This window comes from Anomaloglossus baeobatrachus, chromosome 5 (assembly GCF_048569485.1).
Source record: "Anomaloglossus baeobatrachus isolate aAnoBae1 chromosome 5, aAnoBae1.hap1, whole genome shotgun sequence".
Lineage (NCBI taxonomy): Eukaryota > Metazoa > Chordata > Amphibia > Anura > Aromobatidae > Anomaloglossus > Anomaloglossus baeobatrachus.
In genome coordinates, this window is record NC_134357.1 from 584,761,450 (window position 1) to 584,788,735 (window position 27,286).

The 27,286-nt window shown below is 44.3% G+C and overlaps 2 protein-coding genes across 2 annotated transcripts in view; both read right to left on the reverse strand.

The window, feature by feature from the left end:
* The window catches only part of LOC142313140 (uncharacterized), a 137,760-nt gene extending 116,650 nt beyond the window's left edge, over positions 1–21,110 (reverse strand). The window contains exons 1-3 of the mRNA XM_075352127.1: positions 20,895–21,110; positions 20,698–20,811; positions 12,585–14,131 (exon numbers count right to left, since the gene is read on the reverse strand). Of these exons, the coding sequence (XP_075208242.1) occupies positions 12,585–14,131; positions 20,698–20,811; positions 20,895–21,027 (1,794 nt within the window). The 5' untranslated portion in view covers positions 21,028–21,110. The remainder of the gene's footprint in view (positions 1–12,584; positions 14,132–20,697; positions 20,812–20,894) is intronic.
* On the reverse strand, positions 21,055–27,283 carry LOC142313141 (uncharacterized). The gene is made up of 5 exons (XM_075352129.1): positions 27,151–27,283; positions 26,970–27,067; positions 25,468–25,558; positions 21,409–21,548; positions 21,055–21,279 (listed from the first exon to the last, which is right to left on the reverse strand). Exons 1-5 carry the CDS (start codon positions 27,281–27,283, stop codon positions 21,055–21,057), a joined length of 687 nt encoding a protein of 228 aa, XP_075208244.1.
* Positions 27,284–27,286: the final 3 nt, after the last annotated feature.

Sequence of the window (27,286 nt, forward strand, 5' to 3'; positions counted from 1 at the left end):
CTATCAGAAGGATACATTGAGGTCAAAGATGAAGATGAGCAAGGGGATGTTGTGTTTTACTATATGCAACCAGATTCTGCCATGGTGGTCAGTTCAAACTAGGTTTTTTTTTACATCTGGAACTTTAGATGTCGCAGGGGCCCCTATTAAAGTAATGGTGGACACTAGGGCGGCCAATTCTATTGTTAAAATTCTGATATACCACCTGATCACACCCTGCCCCTTTCTGATGACGTCCTTACCCTGGTGGGCGTAGATGGATTACCCAATACGCATACTCTGACCAGTCCTCTACCGGTAGGATCTTTCCCAGAAATTTAAACCAGTTTGTGTTGTCAAACAACCTGTCCAGTCAAATTACTAGAATCTAATTTGTTGAATAAATTAAAGGCCACCATAAATTATGATGGAGAAGGAGGTATTAATCTCACCCTGACTAAACTAAATTCCCCAAAAGGGTGTAAGGAGACTTGCCTCCTACGGGCACTCCCCACTGTGATGCTCTCTATGCCATGAGCTGATGAATCTGATGTAGACCATTATAGTCAAAAGGGCCTAATGATGTGGGTAAACTCCCTGTAGATTCAGTAATGATCCACCTGAAGTCAGGTGTGCCTTTTCCCAGAGTATCACAGTATCCCTTTAAATCAGCTCAAGCAGTGGGTCTCCAAGGCCAAATTGACAGTTTATTACAAAGTGGAGAACTAATACGCTGTGGTTCCCCTTGCAATTCACCCCTTTATCCGGTTAAAAAGAAATCAGCCCCATGAGACACCCCAAGATACCGCCCACAGTCCGGGCTACACTCACGAGTCTGCCCTAACGCTCCCTAATGAAACAGAGGAGAGCACCGGACTGCTTGCCCCCCTCCTTTCTGCCCCCTCTGGTTCCCCTGTTAGCTCCAGTGATCCCGATCCCAAGCCACCCGTTCTAATGATGCCTTCCATTCCACCCCATCAATGTTAGAGTTTCTGTGATGTATGTTTCTGTAGCGAAAGGCATTTTTTACGGTTGTAATGAAAGTTCTGCCCATGGCCCCTCCTGTATCTATCTGTCTCTCCCCACCAGCTGTTCTGACACCACGCACCCTGACTCTGGCTCTTGCCATTCCTCCCCCCCCCTCGGTTCTTTCAGGGCATATAGTGAGCCTTACTCCGAGCGGTCCTAAACCCGTCCACAGGTTTTCAGTCCACGATATGCCCAGATATTTACTACACCCTCGTACTGGAGACTCGTTCACACAGGAGATAGGGGTGTATGTATGAGAAGTGTTTGCAGCGAGACGTGAAAGTGACAGGGAATGGTGGGGGCTAGCCAGCTCATCAGAAGTTGTAGAGCGAAAAACAAAAACTGACTGAGTAGAGGAAAAAAAAAAATAGTGGCAGCAGATTTACAAAGCTGTTTGTGTCTCACGTACTGATGAGTGCTTTTCCCGGCTGGTGGGGTGGGTTTTGTTTAACGCTTAGAGTTCAGGATTTCACCAGACATTATCGACAGTTTCTACTAATGCCTGCATAATTAAATTAATTTTGCAGGGAAAATTAAATTTCTTGAAATATGCAAATTTGTTTTTTTGTTTTTATGGTTATATTTTTGTTTTGAGTTTCTGCATACAGACTGCCAGTATTTTATTGATTGGTTTACTTTTCTTTTATAGATACAGTATATACGAACCGTGTTTTCTATTGTGAGGTTTCAAAATTCCTCAGTAGTGTATAAGTTATATTCATTGGTTGTTTAATCATATTGTCTGCTGTTATAAAACTATAAATTTTGCCAAATTTGTACATAGAAAAACAAAATATAAAGGGGGGAAGAAGATATATATTATATTTTCCAGCCGTAGAAGGCGCAGCAGACATATTGGATAGACTTTAAAGCTGGCCTTTCTTTTGCAACAGTTATATTTACTGGACTACTATGAAATATGTCTGTTATAAGAATGATGTAATGCATATTTCTTTTAGTTTTTGTTTTTATAGATGGAACCAGATGCTGGTCAATTCTACATTGGATATGCTACAGTTTACACAACATGAGGTAGTCTAAATTTGAACCACTCCCTCCCCTCCTATCGGTACAGGAGGCAGTGATGTATTAATGCCCTCTCTGGTGGGTGGAGCAGAAGTAGGTAAAATAGTCAAATGTGTATGTAGGATGTAGATCTTTCCTGTTGTCAAATGAGCTAGGTTTGCTGAAGATAAAGTCTAGATCTGAGCTGATGGAATCGGATGGAGATCACCACACAGGTGCAGCTGACCAAGAAGCAGTGAACAGAACAGTTGAGGAGTCCTTTACCAATGCATGTGGACCATACCTCGGTGGCACCTGTCACGTCAGTGACTTTTGTCACTCCTTGTGTTCTTAAATACCTACAGGAACAAGCGGTTCAACAAGAAATGGAGTGCGAGACACAGGGAGCTAGCTGACTGAGGAAGGTCTGTGGATAAAGAGCGGAAAGCTTTCTCTGCCATGAGATCTCTTCTTAATGATGGCCCAGGTAACTTATGGATTCAAATCTGTGAAAAATAAATATCAGTGTGCGCTTTGGTGACGCCAGGGTTCAGTACCCAGGTGGGCAAACTCACCCAGTCTTGTAAAACACGTTCTTAAAATCAATGTGAGAAAAAACTGTAAAGAGTCCGCAGAAATACACTCTGCATCTACTCTGCCCATTTTTAGAGACTGCAAACTGATTATAGATGTATATCATGAGCACGTTGTATGCAAGTCTGTGCGTGTTGTGTAGATTTCTTTCCAGGTTTGGTCAGAGGCATTTAAGTGGAGAAAACAATGTTAATGCTGAAAATTCACATAATGCAAGTGGTATCTAAAAGAAAAAAAACAAACTAACAAGTTGTGAACCAAATACGTGTTTTGTTTCCCTTTAGTAATAAACAGGTCTCTATGTAAAATGTTTTTTGGTTTAGCATAAGGCACGTACAATTTTCATATGATTGACTAAATAGGGAAATAAACAAGTGTATTCTCTAATTTCAGATCCTAAATCAGAGTTAGTAGTATATGGTTTTCAGTCAGGAGACTGATTGATCCTAAAAGGACAAGCGAGAAGAGCCATGAGTCAAGATTAGATGAGTTGATCCAGCTTCTCTCCACTACAGAAATTTCGATGAAGCTCAACGGCAGGACAACATGAATTCATGCATCGCATTGCAGAAGGGTCGATCCACCGGAGCTGCATTGAGCATCTTGCTTGTATTTATCCTTTTCAAAAGACCTGTACAGTCTCAGACCGTCATTGCCAAAACAGTCAGAAGAGAGGACTTAGAGAGCCTTGAGACATGGGAAAGTCCAACTACAAAGGGTGAGGATTGGCCGGCGTCCTTAGTCTCAAACCGGTGAAGAAAACCTTTCCCCTCTTCACCCATGCCTCAACGTTCAGTCAGGCAGGTTTTCCCAATAGATCTTTCTTCCTCTTTTCTTAAGGGAACACAGTACCCTTAGTATTTGGAAATGGCAGAAGTGAGTCCAAGGCGGGACTGTTGAGGGTAAAAATTGAGTAACCTAAAATACTTAATTCAGCCATTTCACAGACCCAAAAGTGTGGTTTAGTTGATGTAGTCTAACAATTTATAAATATTTTTGCCTCCTACTAACTCATATATGAATATATTCAGTGATTTTCCTTAATGTAAAATGCCAGCTGTGGATTCTCTAATCTCGGGGAAAAGTTTTGGAAGAGCCCATTGTGAAGATGTTCAAAGATCCTGAAACAACTGAAGCAGAAAGCGGCTGCCATTTTACCCATTATTCCAGAAGGTTTCTCTAAGTCAGCGATACAAACTGTTCACATGAAGTCTCATCATGTTTGGTACTTTATCAAGAGCAGATCACCAAGGTTCACAAGGGGGCCCTAAATGGACTAGCACTGACCAAGTATCCTCCTTTTTGTCTATGGTTCTTCTTTCTGGATATGAAACAATCTGTAGCAAATGTTTTTTGGTTATGTGCTGATTTCAAGATAAGATCTAGATTCAATCTTCCTTGGTCAGGATAATGTGCCCTAATGAAAATAATAACGCCAATCCTAATAGCCCCTATAAATCATGACGTTATCTTTCATAAATAAAATAAGTACTTAAGAGAGAGCTAAAGTCTGTAGTGTTGTATTGAACAACAATCTAATGAGAGGCCCATATACCATATACACATTAAAATAATATATATATATATATATATATATATATATATATATATATATATATATATATATATATATTATGTGTATATGGGCCTCTCATTAGATATTATATATAAGTTCCAAGGGGGGTGGGTAACAAATAAGTTTCAAATAAAATATATCTAAATGGGAGAATTTTAAAATTTATGTTGACAACATTCACAGATATCTTATTAAGGGGGGACTGTGAAGGTAGTCTGGGCTATAGATTGTTTGTTCAAATGTAATAAGATTATCTGTGTATGTAAATAATCAAAATATAGATGTCATTGCATAATTATCTGTGTGTCTACATGACAATTGCACAGACGTCATAATATGATTCTAAGCTGTATGGTCAAGAAAGAGTTAACCAAGGACAAATGGACAAATGTACAAACAATGAACAGAGAAGGTATTCATGCTTATCAGTGGCTTCACACAAAGAGGGAATGTATTATCCATGGGATGAAATGTGGGTTTCTATGTCCCTACGCACCTCCCTGTACTGTTTCGATGTGTGAGAAAAGACAGATTGATACTTTTGTACATGTCTAAAGGTTGAAATATAATACTAAAATCTGAGCTATTGAATATACGAGCCAGTCGCCAACACTGACTCAAACGGTGAACACGTTTTGTTGTGGTCATTGCTTCTGAGTTATTATATCTGCGCCGATAGCTAATGTGGACCCGTTCTTTGGATTTGCCCTGAACAAAGACTCCATTAGCAGTCTTACCTAAATTTCTCCCTTGACAAGTTAACCCCAGATCCCCCAAGTGAGACGCTGAGCCTGGCTGAGGTTCACTAGGGGGAAAAAGATGTCCAACCAAGAAGGGGATCAGGCCGAGACTACAGGCCCAGCACCTGTAATGCAGCTCTCTGTTCCATACATACCGGGAGCGGCATGGTTACCACAATATTCAGGAGAATCGAATACCCTGAGCGACTTCCAGGAAAGACTGTGTAGTTTATTTGAAGTTTACCCCTTGGCTGAGGGCCAGAAAGTGAGCATTCTAATCGGCCAGCTAACCGATGCAGCTCAGCGGGAGGTAAAATCCTGGCCAGATACTGACAAAAGAACTATAAAGCAAGTCCTGGCCCGGCTGAAGACACCTTTGATACCCGCACAGCAGCGGAGATAAAAGTGAAATTCTTCGGGTGCAGACAACAGGTGCAGGACAGTCTACGGGACTATGCTTTAAACCTTCAAGAGGCGATGAGGGATGTTAAATAAGTGGATCCTGGAAGTGTGTGTGAGGAGGACAGGGTGCTAAACGAGCAGTTTATTAAGGGGCTCCTGTCTGGTGCCCACCGGACCCAGCTACGCATGATGGCCCTACAAAACCCTGACCTCGACTTTGCACAATTCAAGTATCAGGCCATCCGGGTGCTGCGAGACTCAACTCCAGGTGATGCTACACCACTCTGGCTCCCTGCCATCACATACCCGGAGGTGGCGCCCTTCGCCCAGACCATGGGTCCCCAATTCCAGTCTTCAAGGGCCACCAACAGTGCATGTTTTCAGGATTTCCTTAGTATTGCACATGTGATAATTTAATCACCTGCACAGTTGATGATTCCAACACCCATGCAATGCTAAGGAAATCCTGAAAACATGCACTGTTGGCGGCCCTCGAGGACTGGAGTTGGGGAACCCTGGCCCAGACCATCGTGGGGGTGCATGCACAAATCCTGGGTAATGACCCCTCTGCAGACCTAAAGCTCCAGGTCCAAGAACTGACTAGGAACATGGCCGCTCTAACAAGAACTGTGCAGACATTGCAGACGGCCCCGCATGCCACGAACACCGGGCTGGCCACAAGTCCAGATGACGTCCCAAGACGACGGCAGATGGGGATTCCATCGGCTCGGGGATGGGTCATAGATCGCTATGACTCCACTGGGCGACCAATTTGCCGCCTCTGTGTCAATGCAGGACACTATGCTCAAGACTGTTCTATGGACCCCCAGGTACCTGGGGTCAGGGGCCAAGTCTCGAGTGTGGGGAGATCCGGCCCATCTGACTGGCAGGACAAGTATATGGGAGGGCGACCGGTCCTTCCAATCGTACTGGATGGCATCCCAATGAATGCCCTCCTGTACACTAGGTCCCAGGTGACAACAATGCCGTATATTCTTTACAAAAGGTACTGGGACGATTCTGACATTATCCGCGGCCCAGAAGCAGACTTGTCAATAATCGCTAGTAATGGCCAGCCCTTGCCGCAAGTGGGGTATAAGGAGGTGACCATTAAGGTGGGACAAGTAGAGTTAAAGTCACAAGGAATGATAATTGAAAAAAAACCCCCTGGAGACAGGGGAAGATAGAAAGAGAAACGCGGCGCCAATCTGAGTGTAGTAGGAAGGAATGATAATTGTGGATGTTGATTGTCGAGAACGTACTCCAATGATAATTATCGGTACTAATGTAAGAGAGAATTGTTTTGCAGAAGTAATTGTTTTGTTACAGCAGATAGCCGAGACTGCCAGCTCTGGGTGGCACTGAGCCCTACAGAAGGAAATTAAAGACCTGATGCAGAGGCAACAAGTTGAGCAGCCTGGAGGGGAAACTGGCAGTGTCAGGATGAGTGACCCCTTCCCCATGGTGGTACCCCCAAGAAGCGTAATGTTAATCTGGTGTCAGGCAGCAATGGGACTCAGGGGTCAAGATTACCAGGCCCTGGTAGAATCTGTGTATTCAGACAGTAAGCCCATTGTCCTGACATTCAGAGGAGCAGTCGATGTTCGCCAGGAAAGGGTGCCCATCTGTGTTCTAAATTGCGGGAAGGAAGAGGTTAAACTACCCCGGTATGCCACTGTGGCTAAGCTGTTCACTGTTAGTAACAACGCCATAGAGACAGTGGGACCCTTGGCTCCGTCAGATCAGGCGGAGGGAAACAGCGCCGAGGGGTGGCTAGAAGATTAGTGCCAACAGTTACACATCAGTACTGACTCTACACCTACTCACCAAAAACCGCCCTGTGCCCACAAATCATTACCAACGTACTAAAGAAATGTTGCGTGAGATGAAGGAGGCTTGGGTGATCAGAGATAGTTGTAACCCCTGGGCCGCTCCATTGGTGCTGGTAAACAAGAAGGATGGCAAGATGAGAATGTGTGTGGACTACAGGCAGGTTAACCGTATTACACATAAGGATGCGTACCCGTTGTACAGAATAAAAGAGTCACTAGCAGCCCTGAAATCCACTAACTATTTTTCTACCTTAGCTCTAACCAGTGGGTACTGGCAGATTCCCATGGCAGAGGAAGACAAGGAGAGGACCGCATCATGACACCCATGGGCCTCTGCGAGTTCAACTGCATGCCATTTGGACTCTGCAACGCACCTGTAAAGTTCCCGCGGTTAATGAAGTGCTGCCTAGGGCATAAGAACTTTAAAAAACAGTCCTGTTGTACCTAGATGACGTCATAGCTTACTCAAAGACTTATGAAGATCATCAGGAGCACCTGGCCGAGGTGTTTGAGGCCTTGTCTGGGTTTGGCCTGAAGGTGAAGCTGTCCAAGTGTCACTTGCTGAAGCCAAAGGTACAGTACCTGAGTCATATGGTGAGCCCCGAGGGTGTGGCCCCTGATCCTGAAAAGCTCACTGTCATCAAGGACTGGACAAGACCCACCATTAAGGAAGTGCGGCAGTTTCTCGGCCTGGTAGGCTGGGAGGTTCATCAGAGGTTTCACCAAGACGGCATTGCCTCTACAAGACCTTTTGGCGGGCTAGATCAAGAACCAGTCAACAAGAGGAGCCCTTCATCCAGTTGATGAAGTCGCTGCTCGTGGCGCACAAAATCGCTTGGACCCGTCACACATACTTACCTGCATAGCGACGTCGCTGTGACCGGTGAACCGCATCCTTTCTAAGGGGGCGGTTCGTTCGGCGTCACAGCGACATCACTAAGCGGCCGCTCAATCAAAGCGGAGGGGCGGAGATGAGCGGGATGAACATCCCGCCCACCTTCTTCCTTCCTCATTGCCAGCGGGACGCAGATAGGGTGCGGTTCCTCATTCCTGCGGTGTCACACATAGCGATGTGTGCTGCCGCAGGAACGACGAACAACATCGTACCTGCAGTAGCAACGATAATTGGGAATAGGGGAGCATGTCAGCGATCAGGGGTTTGAACGATTTTAAGACCTTTTCGGATCGCACGTTGGTTTCACATGCAACGACATCGCTAACGCGGCCGGATGTGCGTCACGAATTCCGTGACCCCAACGACATCGCTTTAGCGATGTCGCTGCGTGTAAAGCGGCCTTTATGGACAGACAAATCGAAGTTTGAGGTGTTTGGATCAAACAGAACATTGTGAGACGCAGAACAACTGAAAAGATGCTGGAAGAGTGCCTGACACCATCTATCAAGCATGGTGGAGGTAATGTGATGGTCTGGGGTTGCTTTGGTGCTGGTAAAGTGGGAGATTTGTACAAGGTAAAAGGGATTTTGAATAAGGAAGGCTATCACTCCTTTTTGCAACGCCATACCCTGTGGACAGCGCTTGATTGGAGTCAATTTCATCCTACAACAGGACAGTGACCCAAAGCCCACCTCCAAATTATGCATGAAGTATTTAGGGAAGAAGCTGGTATTCTATCTGTAATGGAGTGGCCAGCTCAGTCACCAGAACTCAACCCTATTGAGCTGTTGTGGGAGCTGCTTGACCGTGTGGTACCAAAAAGTGCCATCAAGCCAATCCAACTTGTGGGAGGAGAAAGCATGGGGAGAAATATCTCCAGATTACCTCTGCAATTTAACAGCTAGAATGCCAAAGGTCTGCAAAGCTGGAATTGTTGTAAAGGAGCATTCTGTGACGAAAGCAAAGTGTGAAGGAGAAAATTATTATTTCAAGGAAAAATCATTATTTATAACCTCGTCAATGTCTGGACCATATTTTCTATTCATTATGCAACTCATTTGATAAATAAAAGCATCATTTTTCATAGAAAACACAAAATTGTCTGGGTGATCCCAAACTTTTGAACTGTAGTGTATACTTATCTGGTTTCAGTGGGAATGGAGTCGTCTTCCCTAGCAGTTCAGGACAGACGGAAATCTTTGATCCCTTCTCTACAGGGAAAGGAGTGGGAGGAGGGTATTGGAATTCCCAACTACAATGTCCCCATTCGTCAATAATAGACTGATTGAATGCTATATCATTCATCAGGTATACCTCACCCAGACACGCACCGGCGGAACAATCGTGGTCGCAGGGGTCGCCACTGCGACCGGGCCCAGGGGACCCGAAGAACTCAGCACGTCCAGCTAACATATACTGCAGCACTGACCGTCTGGTCCCTGCACTGCACATTGCAGCATCACAGGAGGCAGCAGTGGCTCTGGAGCTAACACATGTCCCGGCTACTTAACCCTAGAACGCGCAACCATAGAAATCTACTATAGAAAACAAGTAACCTAGCAGGCCTGCGAGGACCCAGGTATGCGTTCTAGGGTTAAGCAATTGTATATTCACTGCTCTTCCCACCCAGAATCCCACCCACCTTTTTCCACTGAAGCCAATGCTGAGAGGTGGGTGGGATTATGGGCACAGTGATGACCGACGCTGGCTCTGTGCACCTGCTGGGCAATGGTGTTGCCCACCTGGAAATCGGTAGATCCCCCGCTGGGCCCCTAACTCTGACAGTCTCTTTTCTAGCAACAGCACAGACGCTGCATGTTCCACCCATCAGAAGAGGGGAGATCATTGCCTCCTCTCCAGCACTCAATGCTCCGAAGCCTCACAGGTGTAAGCACTGCCCACCGGCACGGAGCTGCTTTGGAATCTCAGGCCTGCGGGGAGTGCTGCATAAATATGAGAGACTTCTAAGGAGAGTGTTTCCCTCTCTCCTGCACTGCACTTGCTGTGTAGTCGACAGTAATAGGAGGCTCCAGAGTACACAATGCGACCTGTGGTGAGTATTGGAGCTCCCTGAATGATGACTCTCGCCCCACTATCTTCTTCTATCCTATTTCCCTCACAGCTGCACTCTCCTGCCCCACTCCCCTCTTCTATCCTCCTACTTACCTCTCACAGCTGCACTCTCCTGCCCTCTTCCCCCTCCCCCACAGCTGCACTCTCCTGCCCCCTCCCCCACAGCTGCACTCTCCTGCCCCCTCCCCCACTGCCCTATAGCTGATGATGCCTCACCACTGTCCTGTGACGGTGGCTGGGTCTCCTCATCTTCATGGTTTGCTGTCAGACATCCAACTTTCTAATTTCTTTGTATATACAGTTTGTATAAAATTCTCACATATACAGTATATAAATCTAGTGAATATGTCTGCATTTGTGTGTGGCATTTTCAAAATCCAGGTACTAAAAAAGCAGAATTAATACCAAAAGGGCCAAAAAAACCCTCTTAAAAATACCAAAACTCGTGCACCATTAAAAAAAAAATAAAAAAAATACAATTTTTAGATGAAACATGAATACATTTATAATGTTATTTATAGCACAAATATAATGTACAGCAACAAAAAAAGATGAATAGGGCTATGTACCAGGATGGGGGGCAAAGATACAAGAATAGGATGGAAAAGCTGGGTGCTGAGGGAAAGAGGCTGTTTCCCTCAGCACCCAGTTTTCCCATGCTCTAATATCTCTCAGAACCCAGATTTCATATATTCTGATATCTATCTTGTCCTCAGCGCCCAGCTGATGCTGGGTGCTGGGTGACCCACCCATGCTCTGCTATACATCTTTCTCTTAGCACTCAACTTTCCCATGATCTGCTATACATCTTTCCCTCAGCACAAAGATTTCCCATGCTCTGATATCTAGGGCAAGCTGGGTGCTGAGGGAAAGTTGTATAGCAGAGTATTGGAAACCTGGGTGCTGAGGACAAGATGGATATCAGAACATGGAAAGCTGGGTACTGAGGGAAAAAGAAATATTGGAGCATGGGAAAGCTGGGTGCTGAGGGAAAGAGCTTATCCTGTACCCCGAGGGGGGGCCCCGGTCCAAATTTTGCATTGGGGCCCATTGAACTCTAGTTACGCCACTGCTGACACGTCTAATCAATATGGGCCATTCTCGTACATTGGAGTGCCCATGTTGTACACAATGTCAGATGTACCATATTTTATTTGATAAGTTGTTAATGAAACGAAGTTCAAAAACATAAAAAATTATGAAAGCAAGAATGGCTGCTGTTGGTTTTCTGATGGTTGGCAAGACTTGATTTACAGTGCCTTGCAAAAGTATATGCTCTCTTGAATTTTTCAACCTTTTCCCACATTTCAGGCTTCAAACAAAAAGATAAAAAAAAATAATTTTATGGTGGAGAATCAACAACAAGTGGGACACAATTGTGAAGAGGAACGAAATTTATTGCTTATTTTAAACTTTAGTAAAAAATAAAAAACCTGAAAATTGGGGCGTGCAATATTATTCATCCCCTTTACTTTCAGTGCAGCAAACTCACTCCAGAAGTTCATTGAAGATCTCTGAATGATCCAATGTTGTCCTAAATGACTGATGATGATAAATATAATCCACCTGTTTGCAATAAAGTCTCTGTATAAATGCACCTGCTCTGTGAAAGTCTCAGTGTTCTGTTTAAAGCACAGAGAGCATCATGAAGACCAAGGAACACAACAGGCAAGTCTGTGATACTGTTGTGAAGAAGTTTAAAGCCGAATTTGGTTACAAAAAGATTTCTACAACTCTAAACATCCCAAGAAGCACTGTGCAAGGGATCATATTGAAATGGAAAGAGTATCATACCACTCCAAATCTACGAAGACCCGGCCGTCCCTCAAAAATGTCATCTCAAACAAGGAGAAGACTGATCAGAGATGCAGCCAAGAGGCCCATGAGCCCTCTGGATGAACTGCAGAGATCTACAGCTGAGGTGGCAGAGTCTGTCCATAGGACAACAATCAGTCGTAAACTGCACAAATCTGGCCTTTATGGAAGAGTGGCAAGAAGAAAGCCATTTCTCAAAGATATCCATAAAAAGTGTTGTTTAAAGTTTGTCACAAGCCACCTAGGAGACGCCAAACATGTGGAAGAAGGTGCTCTGGTCAGATGAAACCAAAATCGAACATTGGGCACAATGCTAAACGATATGTTTGGCGTAGAAGCAACACAGCTCATCACCCTGAACACACCATCCCCACTGTCAAACATGGTGGTAACAACATCATGGTTTGGGCCTGCTTTTCTTCAGCAGGGACAGGGAAGATGGTTAAAATTGATGGGAAGATGGATGGAGCCAAATACAGGACCATTCTTGCAGAAAACCTGTTGGAGTCTGCAAAAGACCTGAGACTGGGACGGAGATTTGTCTTTCAACAAGACTATGATCCAAAACATAAAGCAAAATCTACAATGGAATGGTTCACAAATAAATGTATCCAGGTGATAGAATGGCCAAGTCAAAGTCCATGGTTTATTTTGTGTGATTTTTTTTGATGGTGAACAAGACCTGATTTCCTAGTAAAACATTTACCACATTCCAGGCATGAAAATGGCTTCTCCCCTGTATGAGATCTTTGATGCCTAACAAGATCTGATTTTTGAATAAAACATTTCCCACACTCTGAACATGAAAATGACTTCTCTCCTGTGTGAGATCTTTGATGCAAAACAAGTTCTGATTTACAATTAAAACAGTTCCCACACTTTAAACATGAAAATGGTTTCTTCCCTGTGTGAATTTTCTGGTGTCTAACAAAGCTTGATTTCTGAATAAAACATTTCCCACATTCTGAACATGAAAATGGCTTCTCCCCTGTGTGAATTCTCTGATGTGTAACAAAATGTGATTTCTGAATAAAACATTTCCCACATTCTGAACATGAAAATGGCTTCTCCCCTGTGTGAGATCTCTGATGCAAAACAAGATTTGATTTCTGAATAAAACATTTCCCACACTCTGAACATGAAAATGGCTTCTCCCCTGTGTGAGATCTCTGATGCAAAATAAGATATGATTTCTGAACAAAACATTTCCCACACTCTGAACATGAAAATGGCTTCTCCCCTGTATGACATCTTTGATGCTCAACAAGTTCAGATTTCCAAATAAAACATTTCCCACACTCTGAACATGAAAATGGCTTCTCCCCTGTGTGAATTTTCTGATGTCCAACAAAATGTGATTTCTGAATAAAACATTTCCCACACTCTGAACATGAAAATGGCTTTTCCCCTGTGTGAAATCTCTGATGCAAAACAAGATTTGATTTCTGAATAAAACATTTCCCACACTCTAAACATGAAAATGGCTTCTCCCCGGTGTGAAATCTTTGATGCTTGACAAGTTCAGATTTCTGAATAAAACATTTCCCACATTCTGAACATGAAAATGGCTTCTCCCCTGTGTGAATTTTCTGATGTCTAACAAGATATGATTTCTGAATAAAACATTTTCCACACTCTGAACATGAAAATGGCTTTTCCCCTGTGTGAATTCTGTAATGTGTAACAAGATCTGATTTCTGAAAAAAATATTTCCCACACTCTGAACATGAAAATGGCTTCTCCCCAGTGTGAAATCTTTGATGCCCAAAAAGTTCTGATTTCTGAATAAAACATTTCCCACACTCTGAACATGAAAATCGCTTCTCCCCTGTATGAATTTTTTGATGTCTAACAAGTTCTGATTTCCGAATATAACACTTCCCACACTCTGAACATGAAAATGGCTTCTCCCCTGTGTGAATTCTGTAATGTATAACAAGATGTGATTTCCGAATAAAAGATTTACTGCATGCTGAGCATGAAAATAGTTTCTCCCCCGTGTGAATTTTTTGATGATCGGAATTTTGGACTTGTTTGAAAAGATCAGATGATGGAGCTTTCCAAGGTAGGACTGGAGGTATATCTGGGACAGCAGCATGCTCTTCATATGTATCATGTGTGATACTTTGATAGTCTGTTTTAAATTCTGAAGATATTAGAGGTCCATCTGAACTCCCAATACAGTCATCTGCTAAAAATAAACACAATGTTGTTAGTTTTAATGATATCTTAAAAGTACATATATTTTTTTTAAACCATAACATCAGAAATAGAATTAGGAAATAAAATATTCTGAATCTGTTTTCCAATTTTGAGATCTAAGAGTTACATTTTTGTAAATTCGGACCTCCCATTCCTGTCTGTAAGATATCTCTCCAGTAGCACCAGTTCTCTGGAATGTGCTACAGTAAATAATCTGATTGATTGTGACAATGTGACTGCAGGATAACAAGGGACAGTGGGCTCTTAAACTGTCCATCACGCTAGGAGACCCTAGGCTATCCCTATTCTCTGGATTACCCCTGAAGGTAGAGATGCCCTTGACCCTTACCTTACTATTCATTCTCCTGACTAGATCTAATCTGTGATCCCCCAGGGAAGGAAAGGGAAGGAGTATGATAGAAATATAGATTAAGAATTAAGACAGACAGGAAAACTAAAACTCAGACACACTGCAAACTCACAGAAAAAACTGTGAGAGACTAAGGAGAAAAGCAAGAGCAGGAAGGCATAAAAAAGGACAAGGAGGGTTAACACCACAACCGTTCACAGCATTAATGCACAAAAACCACCCGTTAGTCTGTATCACAACACCTCATCAGACCAGTATAGGTAAACTATAGCTGGCATTAAGGAATTGTCCAGCCAGCATATACAGGAGGGGAGAGAATGATACTGGCTTCCCACAGTATGGGATCAAAGACACTAACTAGCAGCCCAGCAGAGATTAACTCTTGCTAGCCGGCCTAAGTTTGTGATTCGATGTCTGTGTCTCCCTGCAGTTCTCACAGACATCAGAGAAGTTAACAGGCAGATCCTCACTCCGCCTTGACAGTTGAATAACCTGCAAACATCTCTGTGACACTGATCCACAACATAGACAATTTTAAAGATTTTTTTTTCCAAGACGAAAATAAAATAGTTAAGACAGATACTGTAAATTTAACAAGGGATGTCTGAGACTATAACGATGAAGGCCTATCCTTTAGGCTTTGTAATCAAAGCAGGTAGCAGGGTCTTGCTGTCTGTGCAGATAAACATTAGGGCTCCAATTCATCAAGACTGGCAATGTACACTGAAAAATGACATCATGGACTGGAGTGAGATTTCTGGCATAGGGAATGCCGCAGTTTGTTACAAATTAAAGAAGCGGTGGCATCACACCCTTGATCTGGCCAAGCTTTGTCCATTTTGGCAAAGCTGGTTAAAATTGGTATGACCGCATACACACACCAACCTGTCTCCTCTTTAGCTTTAAACTCCAGTCATCATGTCAAAAAGGTCCTTAACCCCTTCACCCCCGGCCACTAAAACACCCTAATGACCGGGCCATTTTTTGCAATTCTGACCAGTGTCACTTTGACAGGTTATAACTCTGGAACGCTTCAACGGATCCTGGCGATTCTGAGATTGTTTTTTCGTGACATATTGTACTTCATGTCAGTGGTAAATTTAGGCCGATATTTTTTGCGTTTATTTGTGAAAATTTAGGAAATTTGGCGAAAATTTTGAAAATTTCGCAATTTTCAAACTTTGAAAATTTATGCCCATAAATCTGAGAAATATGTCACACAAAATAGTTACTAAATAACATTTCCCACTTGTCTACTTTACATCAGCGCAATTTTCGAAACAAATTTTTTTTTCGTTAGGAAGTTAGAAGGGGTCAAAGTTCATCAGCAATTTCTCATTTTTCCAACAAAATTTAGAAAATAATTTTTTTTAGGGACCACATCACATTTGAGGTGACTTTGAGAGACCGAGGTGACAGAAAATACCCAAAAGTGACCCCATTCTAAAAACTGCACCCCTCACTCTGCTCAAAACCACATCCAAAAAGTTTATTAACCCTTTAGGTGCTTCACAGGAACCAAAGCAATGTGGAAGGAAAAAATGAAAATTTTACTTTTTAACACAAAAATGTTACTTTAGCCATAAAATTTTCATTTTCACAAGGGAGAAAAGAGAAAGTGCACCCTACAATTTATTGTGCATTTTCTCCTGAGTACGCCGATACCCCATATGTGGTAAAAATCAATTGTTTGGGTGCACAGCGGAGCTCGGAAGGGAAGGAGCGCCATTTGAATTTTTGAACGCAAAATTAGCTGCACTCATTAGCGGACGCCATGTCGGGTTTGAAGACCCCCTGAGGTGCCTAAACAATGGAGCTCCCCCACAAGTGACCCCATTTTGGAAACTAGAGCCCTCAAATATTTTTTCTAGATGTTTGATGAGCACTTTGAACACCTGGGGGCTTCACAGAAGTTTATAACGTTGAGCCGTGAAAAGAAAAAAAAATTTTTTTACCACAAAACTGTTGCTTCAACTAGGTAGCTTTTTTTTTCACAAGGGTATCGGGAAAAAATGCAACATAAAATGTATTGTCCATTTTCTCCTGAGTACGCAGATACCTCATATGTGGTGGAAATCAAATGTTTGGACACACGGCAGTGCTTGGAATGCAAGGAGCGCCATTTGAATTTTTGAACGCAAAATTAGCTGCACTAATTAGCGGACGCCATGTCTGGTTTGAAGACCCCCTGAGGTGCCTAAACAATGGAGCTCCCCCACAAGTGACCCCATTTTGGAAACTAGAGCCCTCAAATATTTTTTCTAGATGTTTGATGAGCACTTTGAACACCTGGGGGCTTCACAGAAGTTTATAACGTTGAGCCGTGAAAAGAAAAAATTTTTTTTTTACCACAAAACTGTTGCTTCAACTAGGTAGCTTTTTTTTTCACAAGGGTATTGGGAAAAAATGCAACATAAAATATATTGTCCATTTTCTCCTGAGTACGCAGATACCTCATATGTGGTGGAAATCAAATGTTTGGACACACGGCAGTGCTCGGAATGCAAGGAGCGCCATTTGAATTTTTGAACGCAAAATTAGCTGCACTAATTAGCGGACGCCATGTCGGGTTTGAAGACCCCCTGAGGTGCCTAAACAATGGAGCTCACCCACAAGTGACCCCATTTTGGAAACTAGAGCCCTCAAATATTTTTTCTAGATGTTTGATGAGCACTTTGAACACCTGGGGGCTTCACAGAAGTTTATAACGTTGAGCCGTGAAAAGAAAAAAAAATTTTTTTTACCACAAAACTGTTGCTTCAACTAGGTAGCTTTTTTTTTCACAAGGGTATCGGGAAAAAATGCAACATAAAATGTATTGTCCATTTTCTCCTGAGTACGCAGATACCTCATATGTGGTGGAAATCAAATGTTTGGACACACGGCAGTGCTCGGAAGGCAAGGAGCGCCATTTAAATGCAAAATTAGCTGCACTCATTAGCGGACGCCATGTCAGGTTTGAAGACCCCCTGAGGTGCCTAAACAATGGAGCTCCCCCACAAGTGACCCCATTTTGGAAACTAGAGCCCTCAAATAATTTTTCTAGATGTTTGGTGAGCACTTTGAACACCTGGGGGCTTCACAGAAGTTTATAGCGTTGAGCCGTGAAAAGAAAAAAATTTTTTTTTACCACAAAACGGTTGCTTCAATTAGGTAGCTTTTTTTTTCACAAGGGTAACAGGAAAAAATGCACCATAAAATGTATTGTGCATTTTCTCCTGAGTACGCAGATACATCATATGTGGTGGAAAGTAATTGTTTGGGCGCATGGCGGGGCTCAGAAGAGAAGGAGCGCCATTTGACAGCAAAATTGGTTGGAATCATTAGCGGACGCCATGTCACGTTTGGAGACCCCCTATGGTGCCTAAACAGTGGAGCTCCCCCACAAGTGACACCATTTTGGAAACTAGAGCCCTCAAATAATTTTTCTAGATGTTTGGTGAGCACTTTGAACACCTGGGGGCTTCACAGAAGTTTATAGCGTTGAGCCGTGAAAAGAAAAAAATTTTTTTTACCACAAAACGGTTGCTTCAACTAGGTAGCTTTTTTTTTCACAAGGCTATCAGGAAAAAATGCACCATAAAACGTATTGTGCATTTTCTCCTGAGTACGCAGATACCTCATATGTGGTGGAAAGTAATTGTTTGGGCGCATGGCGGGGCTCAGAAGAGAAGGAGCGCCATTTGACTTTTCAAACGCACAGACGCAGTGCACTGATCGACCGCTGCAGGACGCACGGTCGGATGCGATAAAAAAAGCGTCGGGGATACATAAAAAAAAAAGTCACGCCAAAAATTGACCATGGATGCAGATATGTTATGTGCATCCCTGATCAGCGCTCGGCGGGACGCACAGACGGATGCCATACAAAAATTGTCGCGAATACGGAAAAAAGTCACGCCAAAAATTGAGCAGGGATGCCGATCCGTTATCTGCATCCCTGATCAGCGCTCGGCGGGACGCACGGACGGATGCGATACAAAAAGCGTCGGGGATACGGAAAAAAGTCACGCCAAAAATTGAGCAGGGATGCCGATCCGTTATCTGCATCCCTGATCAGCGCTCGGCGGGACGCACGGTCGGACGCGATACAAAAAGCGTCGGGAATACGGAAAAAAGTCACGCCAAAAATTGAGCAGGGATGCCGATCCGTTATCTGCATCCCTGATCAGCGCTCGGCGGGACGCACGGACGGATGCCATACAAAAATTGTCGCAAATACGGAAAAAAGTCACGCCAAAAATTGAGCAGGGATGCCGATCCGTTATCTGCATCCCTGATCAGCGCTCGGCGGGACGCACGGACAGATGCGATACAAAAAGCGTCGGGAATACGGAAAAAAGTCACGCCAAAAATTGAGCAGGGATGCCGATCCGTTATCTGCATCCCTGATCAGCGCTCGGCGGGACGCACGGACGGATGCGATACAAAAAGCGTCGCGAATACGGAAAAAAGTCATGCCAAAAACTGACCACGGATGCAGATCCGTTATCTGCATCCCTGATCAGCGCTTGGCGGGACGCACGGACAGATGAAGTGTAAAAATGGACAAGATACAATAAAAAAAAAAAAAAAAAAGTTATACTCACAGTACCAAGAGGATCACTGACCAGAAGAGTTGCAGAGGAACAAGAAGGCAGTGAGATAGACAGCTTTACACCAGCAGCAGGCAGGACGTTGGACAGATCAGCAGAAGGACCCAGATGGAGGCAGATGTGATCGGGCCAGTGAAGACCTCGGACGACCCGTGAAGGCAGGTAAGAGGACGTCGGGGGGGGCAGGGGGGGGGGGGATGGGGAGAGGGGGGGGCAGATGGGGGGGGGTTAGAGGGAGAGCAGAGGGGGCGGAGAAGCAAAGGCAGAAGGAAGGAACCTTGGAAGCAGATGACAGAGGAGGCAGGCAGATCGCGTGGGGAGCAGATCGGGATGCCGGGGGGCAGATCGGGGCGTAGGGGGGCAGATCGGGGCGTAGGGGGGCAGATCTGGGGGGGCACGGGCAGGGGCCTTCACGGGAGCGCGCAGGGGCCTTCACGGGAGCGCGCAGGGGCCATCGCCGGAGCACAATACTTACCTTTGGAGCTGGCGCGGTGACAGCAGAGGCGGCGTCTGCGGCGGCAGCAGCGGTGGCGTGGTACCAAAAGTACCAGCCACTCCACGCTGCAGCCATGTTGGGGGAGGGTCCCCAGAGCAGTACAGGCCTGGGGAGGGCGGCCACCGGCAGATCAGACCGCCCCACTGCACACTGATTGGAGCGATTGCGCGTCATAGCACGATCGCTCCAATCAGTGCTGCAGGGGCTGGGGGCGGCATGTTTGAGGTCCACCTATGATATGCTGCAGCAGCTGCGGCATCTCATAGCTGGATCTCACAGGATCGCACTAATTCGGGCATTATTTTTGCCGAAATTAGTGCGATCGATGTGGTTGGCGGTTCAGATTTGAACAGCCAATCACATCGATCGTCGATAGGGGGTGGCGATGCCACCCCCCCTGGGGTCAAGCAAAGGTCCCCTGCTGTAAGAAACAGCAGGGGACATCATTTGAAAGCCGTTGCTATGGCCACGGCAATCAAATGAAGTTTAGGCAGTAAAATTACGTCCCTGGTCGTTAAGTCACGTTAAAATAGGACGTAATTTTACTGCCCGCGGTCGTGAAGGGGTTAAGCAGTCCTATAATTGGCATATAAATATTGGGGCCCCCAGGAGAATGGGAGCCCTGTGCAATTGCCTAGTTTGCTCTCTCTTTCCCCTAATGCTAGTCCTGCATGCCAGCCTGTCTTCTGTTCAGTTCTTTTAGACTCCTGCAATTAAAAGACCTTTGGTTACATCATGTTATATGACTTTGAAGTCATTAAAGGTCCTTAAACAATCTACCTTAGAAAACAACTGATGTGGACCCTAAGAGAGTGGGGTTCCTCAGAAATTGCACAGTTTGACTCATCCCAACGCTGGTCCTGACTGTAACTAGGGCTTATTTATGTGGTAAATCTTATTTTCACTGAAACAGGGTATTCATGAACCCTCTGTAATTCTTTGAGTTGCCTTTATAACGACATAGAGAAGACACTAGAAACAAACAGCAGAAGAAGCAGAAGCAAAGAAAATACAGCTGAAAAAAAACAGAGCAGAAAGTCGAAAAATGTAAACACACAATTAGTGCAGAAAGTACATGAGTAGATATCACTTACTGGATAGATCTGGAGGAGACATATCCTGCGGAACATCGGGATCTTCTTGGTTACAGTCCTGTGGGAGAAGAGGACGGGGACATCTCTCTGGTGTTGTCCTCTTACTGGATAGACCTGGAGGAGACACATACAGGGACTGAATTCATTCCTTACATACAGATAATTATAGGCCGTGTGTATTTAGTCCTGTCTATTACCTGGTGATGTGAGGGGCTGGGGATCCTCCATCATCACGTCCTTGTACAGATCTTTGTGTCCTTCTAAATACTCCCACTCCTCCATGGAGAAATAGACGGTGACGTCCTGACACCTTATAGGAACCTGACACATACAATGATACCGTCACCCCCGATCCCTTCATAGCGTTACTGTATAATGTCCCAGCATTCCCAGCAGTGTCACCTCTCCAGTCAGCAGCTCAATCATCTTGTAGGTGAGTTCTAGGATCTTCTGGTCATTGATGTCCTCATGTATCGGGGGGTGAGGTGGAGGCCCCGTGATTGGGCTCAGGGGTCTTCCCCATCCCTCAGACACAGGGGCCTGACAGCGCTCACTAGAAGTCTTCTTCACTACTGTGTAATCCTGGTTATGGAGAGACACAGTAATAAATCTCACTCCAGACATTTCCAGAGTCCTCACCTCTCCAGTTCTGTCCATCTGTTATTCCCATAGATAAAAATGATGTAATGTGACGTCATCAGAATCTCTCACCTCTCCAGTAAGCCGGAAGAGGATCTCTAGGGTGAGGTGTAATATCCTCTCCGCCATCTTGTTCCTGGCCATATCCATCCTTGACAGAACATTTTTTGAAACAGAATAAAACCACTGAGAGGATCCGATATTATAAGGACCTGAAAGGGAAGGAGATGAGCCGATATCTAAAATTAATGGAAATAATAATGGAGGGAAGATATCATTTGGGTAGGAAAAAAAAATTTCAACATAAAATGAAGTAGCAAAACCGACCCATAAAAGTATTGCACAGAAAATGGTATCAATGAAAACGTCGGCTCATCAAGCAAAAACAAGTCTTCACTCAACTCCGATGTCGGAAAATGGAGACAAACTGGTTTTTTTTTTTAAAACACAAACTTTATTTCAATTTTCAAAATACATATACCAGCGACATCCTACATGAAAAGTATGAACAACACATACATCATACATTCCCTGCTTTTGAGGACTTTCAGCCTCTTAAAACTGCATCCCTATACCTTACATCAGGGGTGGGGAACCTATTTACTGCCGGGGGCCATTTGGAAAATTCTACCAACCTTCGGGGGCCACAAAAAATTATCAGCTTGAAAATGACCCGGCTATATTTGGTCAAACAATTAACTCACCCCTACTGTGGTGGCCGGAGCTGCTTCTCTTTGGTGCCGCTGTAATGTTTGCTTCTCACAACTGCTTTTCCAGGTTTGTCTTTGCCGTATACTGCACACAGCCCTGTCACACTGGCTGTATACTGCACACAGTCCTGACACACTGGCCGTATACTGCACACAACCTCGACACACTGGCTGTATACTGCACACAGCCCCGACAAGCTAGCCATATACTGCACACAGCCCCGACACACTGGCTGTATACTGCACACAAACTTAACACACTGGCTGTAAACCACACATTGTAACCAAACACTAGCCGTATACTGCACACAGCCTTGACACACTGGCCGTATACTGCACACAGCCTCGACACACTGGCTGTATACTGCACACAGCCCCGACACACTGGCCATATACTGCACACAGCCCCGACACACTGGCTGTATACTGCACACAAACTTAACACACTGGCTGTAAACCACACATTGTAACCAAACACTAGCCGTATACTGCACACAGCCTTGACACACTGGTCATATTGTACACAGCCCACGACACACAGTGGCCATATACAGTACATATGCACAGGAGATACTGTATACAGCACTCACACGCCGTATACAGCACACATGCTGTATACAACACACACACACAAGCCATGCACAGCATTCAACAAGCCATACACAGCACATAAGGAGAATGAAAAAAGCTCTGCATGTAAACATTTGCACACCAGGAATTAGATATACCAATAAACCTTAAAATATGAAACTTTATTAATTGCCAAACACAACAAACACAGCACACACACACTCCATATACACAGCACACACGCCGTATACACAGCACACACACTCCGTATACACAGCACACACACTCCGTATACACAGCACACACATGCCGTATACACAGCACACACGCAGCACATGCTGTATACACAGCACACACTCCATATACACAGTGCACACGCCGTATACACAGCACACGCCGTATACACAACACACACATACTGGACATTGAAGTCACAAATACATTTGATATATGGTGGTATATATTAGATATAAACAAACTTAGTTCAGATATAAGTACCTACTGCTTAGTTGCCCTGTAAGGTCAGGTGCAGCACAAGTTCCTGCCTGACGCAAGATGGATGCAGCAGCTCAGCTCAAGGGCTGGCTTCATTCTAGTCTTCTCTCTCCTCTGCGGTGCTAGACCTGAGCAGCCGAGCACAGATGCAGAGTGCACAGAACGGGAGGGCGAGAGGCAGAACGCCTGTCATTATACAGGCCCCTCCCCCATCACTCTGCTTATAGCTGCAATCTCAAAGGGGAGCATGTAGGAGCCAGAGGGAGGAAGGAAGTCCCACCCCCAGTGCTGTCTGCCGGCCGGCAATAGACAAGATGAGCGGCTGCCCTACCCCGCAGCCATCGGGAATCTGCCCCATGGGCCGCAGAAAAGGTCATCCCACCCCTGCCTTACATCAACCCTTATTGTAAAAACTGTAAACTTTACCCCAGAATACTCACTCTACTTCTTTTGCCACTCTCGCGAGGCTCCCCTACATGGCAATGCATATGCTTTCACCTCCTATGTAAGTACCCTTCCTTCATTTCCAGGAAATGGCGTGCCAGCCCTTGAAGAGAAGGGCCGGTGTGCGTGCACATCCCAAGTACATTTCTGGGAGTCTTGGGCTGTGTGTACAGGCCCTGGGAGGGGAAGGAGACAGCAGCACACCTGGATGGCCAGGGGAGTGCGGGGAAGACACGAACCGGCCGGAGCGTTGGGTACGTTGGTGTCTCTCTAGGGACGCCGGCGCTACAATTGCACTCGCTGGCCATACATTATAGGATCCAATTTAAATTGCTTCTTCTCACCCACAAAGCTTTTCACAACACAGCACCCTTACATCTTCACCTTCATCTCTTTCTATCACCCTACCCGTTCTCTACGCTGCACAAACGACTTTCGAGTAACATGCACACTAATCAGAACCTTCAACTCCCTGCTCCAAGACTTCTCTGGAGCTGCACCAATCCTCTGGAATGTCCTGCCCCAAGAAACTAGGATGATCCAGAACTGCAAAGCTTCACACGCTCCCTAAAAACAAGTATTTTTCGGGTGGCCTATCACCCTCCCTAATCGAAGTCAATTCATATATATCCCCTCCATTATTTCTTAGAACATAATTCTTTCTCCAAACTCCTCTGCACCCAAAAACATTACAAAGATCGGCTGGTGACGGCTCATGCAGCCTTTATCCCCCATTTCTTAGAGATGGTTGAACAGTCGGAACTTTATATCACCCCGACCTCACCCCATTGTAGATTGTAAGCTCTAATGGGCAGGGTTGTCTTTATTTTTCTTTAATTATTGTATATTCTATAACGACTACTAATGATTGTGTATGAACCTCTGAATTGTAAAGCACTACGGAATACGTTGGCGCTATAGAACTAAAGATTATTATTATTATCCATTGCCATTTCAGAGCTACCATTTTACCACTCTTCTCCTGTCTTGGTGTGACAATCAGGTGCAGAAAAATGATGCTAAACTCTGCACAAGACATCGAAGCAACCATCTTATGTAACCAACTAATAGGACGTGTAGGATATCTGTCGGGGGCCGGATGGCCGCCTCTGTATCTGGCCTGTGTACAGCAACATTTTACCACATTGATTCTAATAAACCCTTATATTTTACATGGGTGGTGCGGCACCACTCTGTATCTGGAGGATTTATACACGTGTCCTATTTTAGAATATCCTTGCACATTAATGCCACAATCCACTAATATACAAGATATCAATGATTTACTAATATAAATAATATGGAACATGTGAACATTCCACTATAAACTGCACATTCCCTGTATTCTGTCTCTTCCTGGTAGCAATGAATCCAACCGCTCTAATTATCAGTCCCTTAGATAACTGTATGGTTTACTCACTCTACCGGCTTCCACAGATAGCTCAACTCAGCCCAACGATGACTTGTAGGAAGACAAGGAGAAACGCTGTAGTTTTCTTCTAGAATCTTGTATTAAGTACAAAGTAAAGGCAGGTGAAAAGGAATAATCTGTACAGGGTTGCAGACATGTCTCTTCAGCAATGGTTTCTCTAGACTAAACTGAAGGAGAAGGGAGGAGCATTCTATACAGAAGCCAACTAAGGGAGGTACATAAGGACAAACTTCATACAGTCTAATCTACCTAATAACAATAAAGGAGTTTCTTGATAGGAGGAAAAATATGCAATGCAAGAATTACATACAACAGGTTGTTCCCATTCATGGGACACAACACCCTGTGTCTGGGATGTACGGGAACCTCTTACACCTTATTTTTAGGATAAGTGTTGTTCCTTCTTTTTAGTCCCACATCGTAGCAGCTGCTGAATGAGAAGAATCTGTGACTTCTCTGCATTTAGTGGTCACTACTCACCTGGGCGGTTATCTGTAGGAATCTCCTCTTTACTCCGCTCATCACCCCTCACATATGTCTCTGTAGTATTAATATGGGGCAGATCTTCCCCCTGAAACAAATATTGTAAAAGTCACAGACAGATGGAGAAGTCCCATCTATGATCAGCTCTAATCCTGCCATCTCCACCGCTCTCATTACACAAGTATAACACATATAATACTGGAGGATAAAACAAGACTGAGCACAAGACCTTCACAGCCGTCTACACTGGGTGCATACTTATTAGGCAAGTTGTATTTTAGCAGATTTTGTTTTATTATTGATCAACAACTATGTTCTCAATCAGCCCAAAACAATCATAAATATCAAAGCTTAATATTTTTGGAAGTTGGAGTGTTTTTTTTTTAGATTTGGGTATCTTAGGAGGATATCTGTTTGTGCAGGTAACTATTACTGTGCAGAATTATTAGGCAACTTAATAAAAACAAAATATATTCCCATCTCTCTTGTTTATTTTCACCAGGTAATCCAATATAACTGCACAGAATTTAGACAAACATTTCTGACATACAAAACCCCAAAAAATTAGTGACCACTGACTTCTTCCTATACCACTGCTTGAAGAAGTTGTCTTCCAGAAACTGGCAGTAGGTCTGGGAGTTGAGCTTCACTCCATCCTCAACCCGAAAAGGTCCTACAAGTTCATGTTTGATGATACCAGCCCATACCAGTACCCACCTCCACCTTGCTGAAGTCTGAGTCGGAGTGGAGCTCTCTGCCCTTTACTGATCCAGCGTCTGGCCCATCAAGAGTCACTCTCATTTCATCAGTCCATAAAACCTTATAAAAAAAATCATTCTTAAAATATTTCTTAGCCCAGTCTTGATGTTTTATCTTATGTTTCTTGTTCAAAGGTGGTGGTTTTCAGCCTTCCTTACCTTGGCCATGTCCCTGATTATGGCACACCTTGTGCTTTTTGATACTCCATTAATGTTGCAGGTCTGAAATATGGCCAAACTGGTGGCAAATGCCATCTTGGCAGCTTCACGCTTGATTTTCCTCAATTCATGGGCAGTTATTTTGTGCCTTTTTTGCCCACCACGTTTCTTGCGATCCTGTTGGCTATTTGCCATGAAACGCTTGATTGTTCGCTGATCACGCTTCAAAAGTTTGGCAATTTCAAGACTGCTGCATCCCTCTGCAAGACATCTCACAATTTTGGACTTTTCAGAGCCCGTCAAATCTCTCTTCTGACCCACTTTGCCAAAGGGAAGGAAGTTGCCTAATAATTAAGCACCCCTTATATAAGGTGTTGATGTCATTACACCACACCCCTCCTCATTACAGAGATGCACATCACCGGATTTACTTAATTGGTAGTTGGCTCTCAAGCCTATACAGCTTGGAGTAGGACAACGTGTATAACAAGTATCATGGGATTAAAATACTCATTTCCCTAATAATTCTGCACACAGTGTACACATCATAGGGAGATTTCATGGCCCCTTCTCTCCATCTACCTGATGATCCTGAGGAACATCGGGGTCTTCTTGTTTACAGTCCTGTGGGAGAAGAGGACGGGGACATCTCTCTGGTGTTGTCCTCTTACTGGATAGACCTGGAGGAGACACATACAGGAACTGAATTCATTCCTTACATACAGATAATTATAGGCCGTGTGTATTTAGTCCTGTCTATTACCTGGTGATGTGAGGGGCTGGGGATCCTCCATCATGACGTCCTTGTACAGATCTTTGTGTTCTTCTAAATACTCCCACTCCTCCATGGAGAAATAGACGGTGATGTCCTGACACCTTATAGGAACCTGACACATACA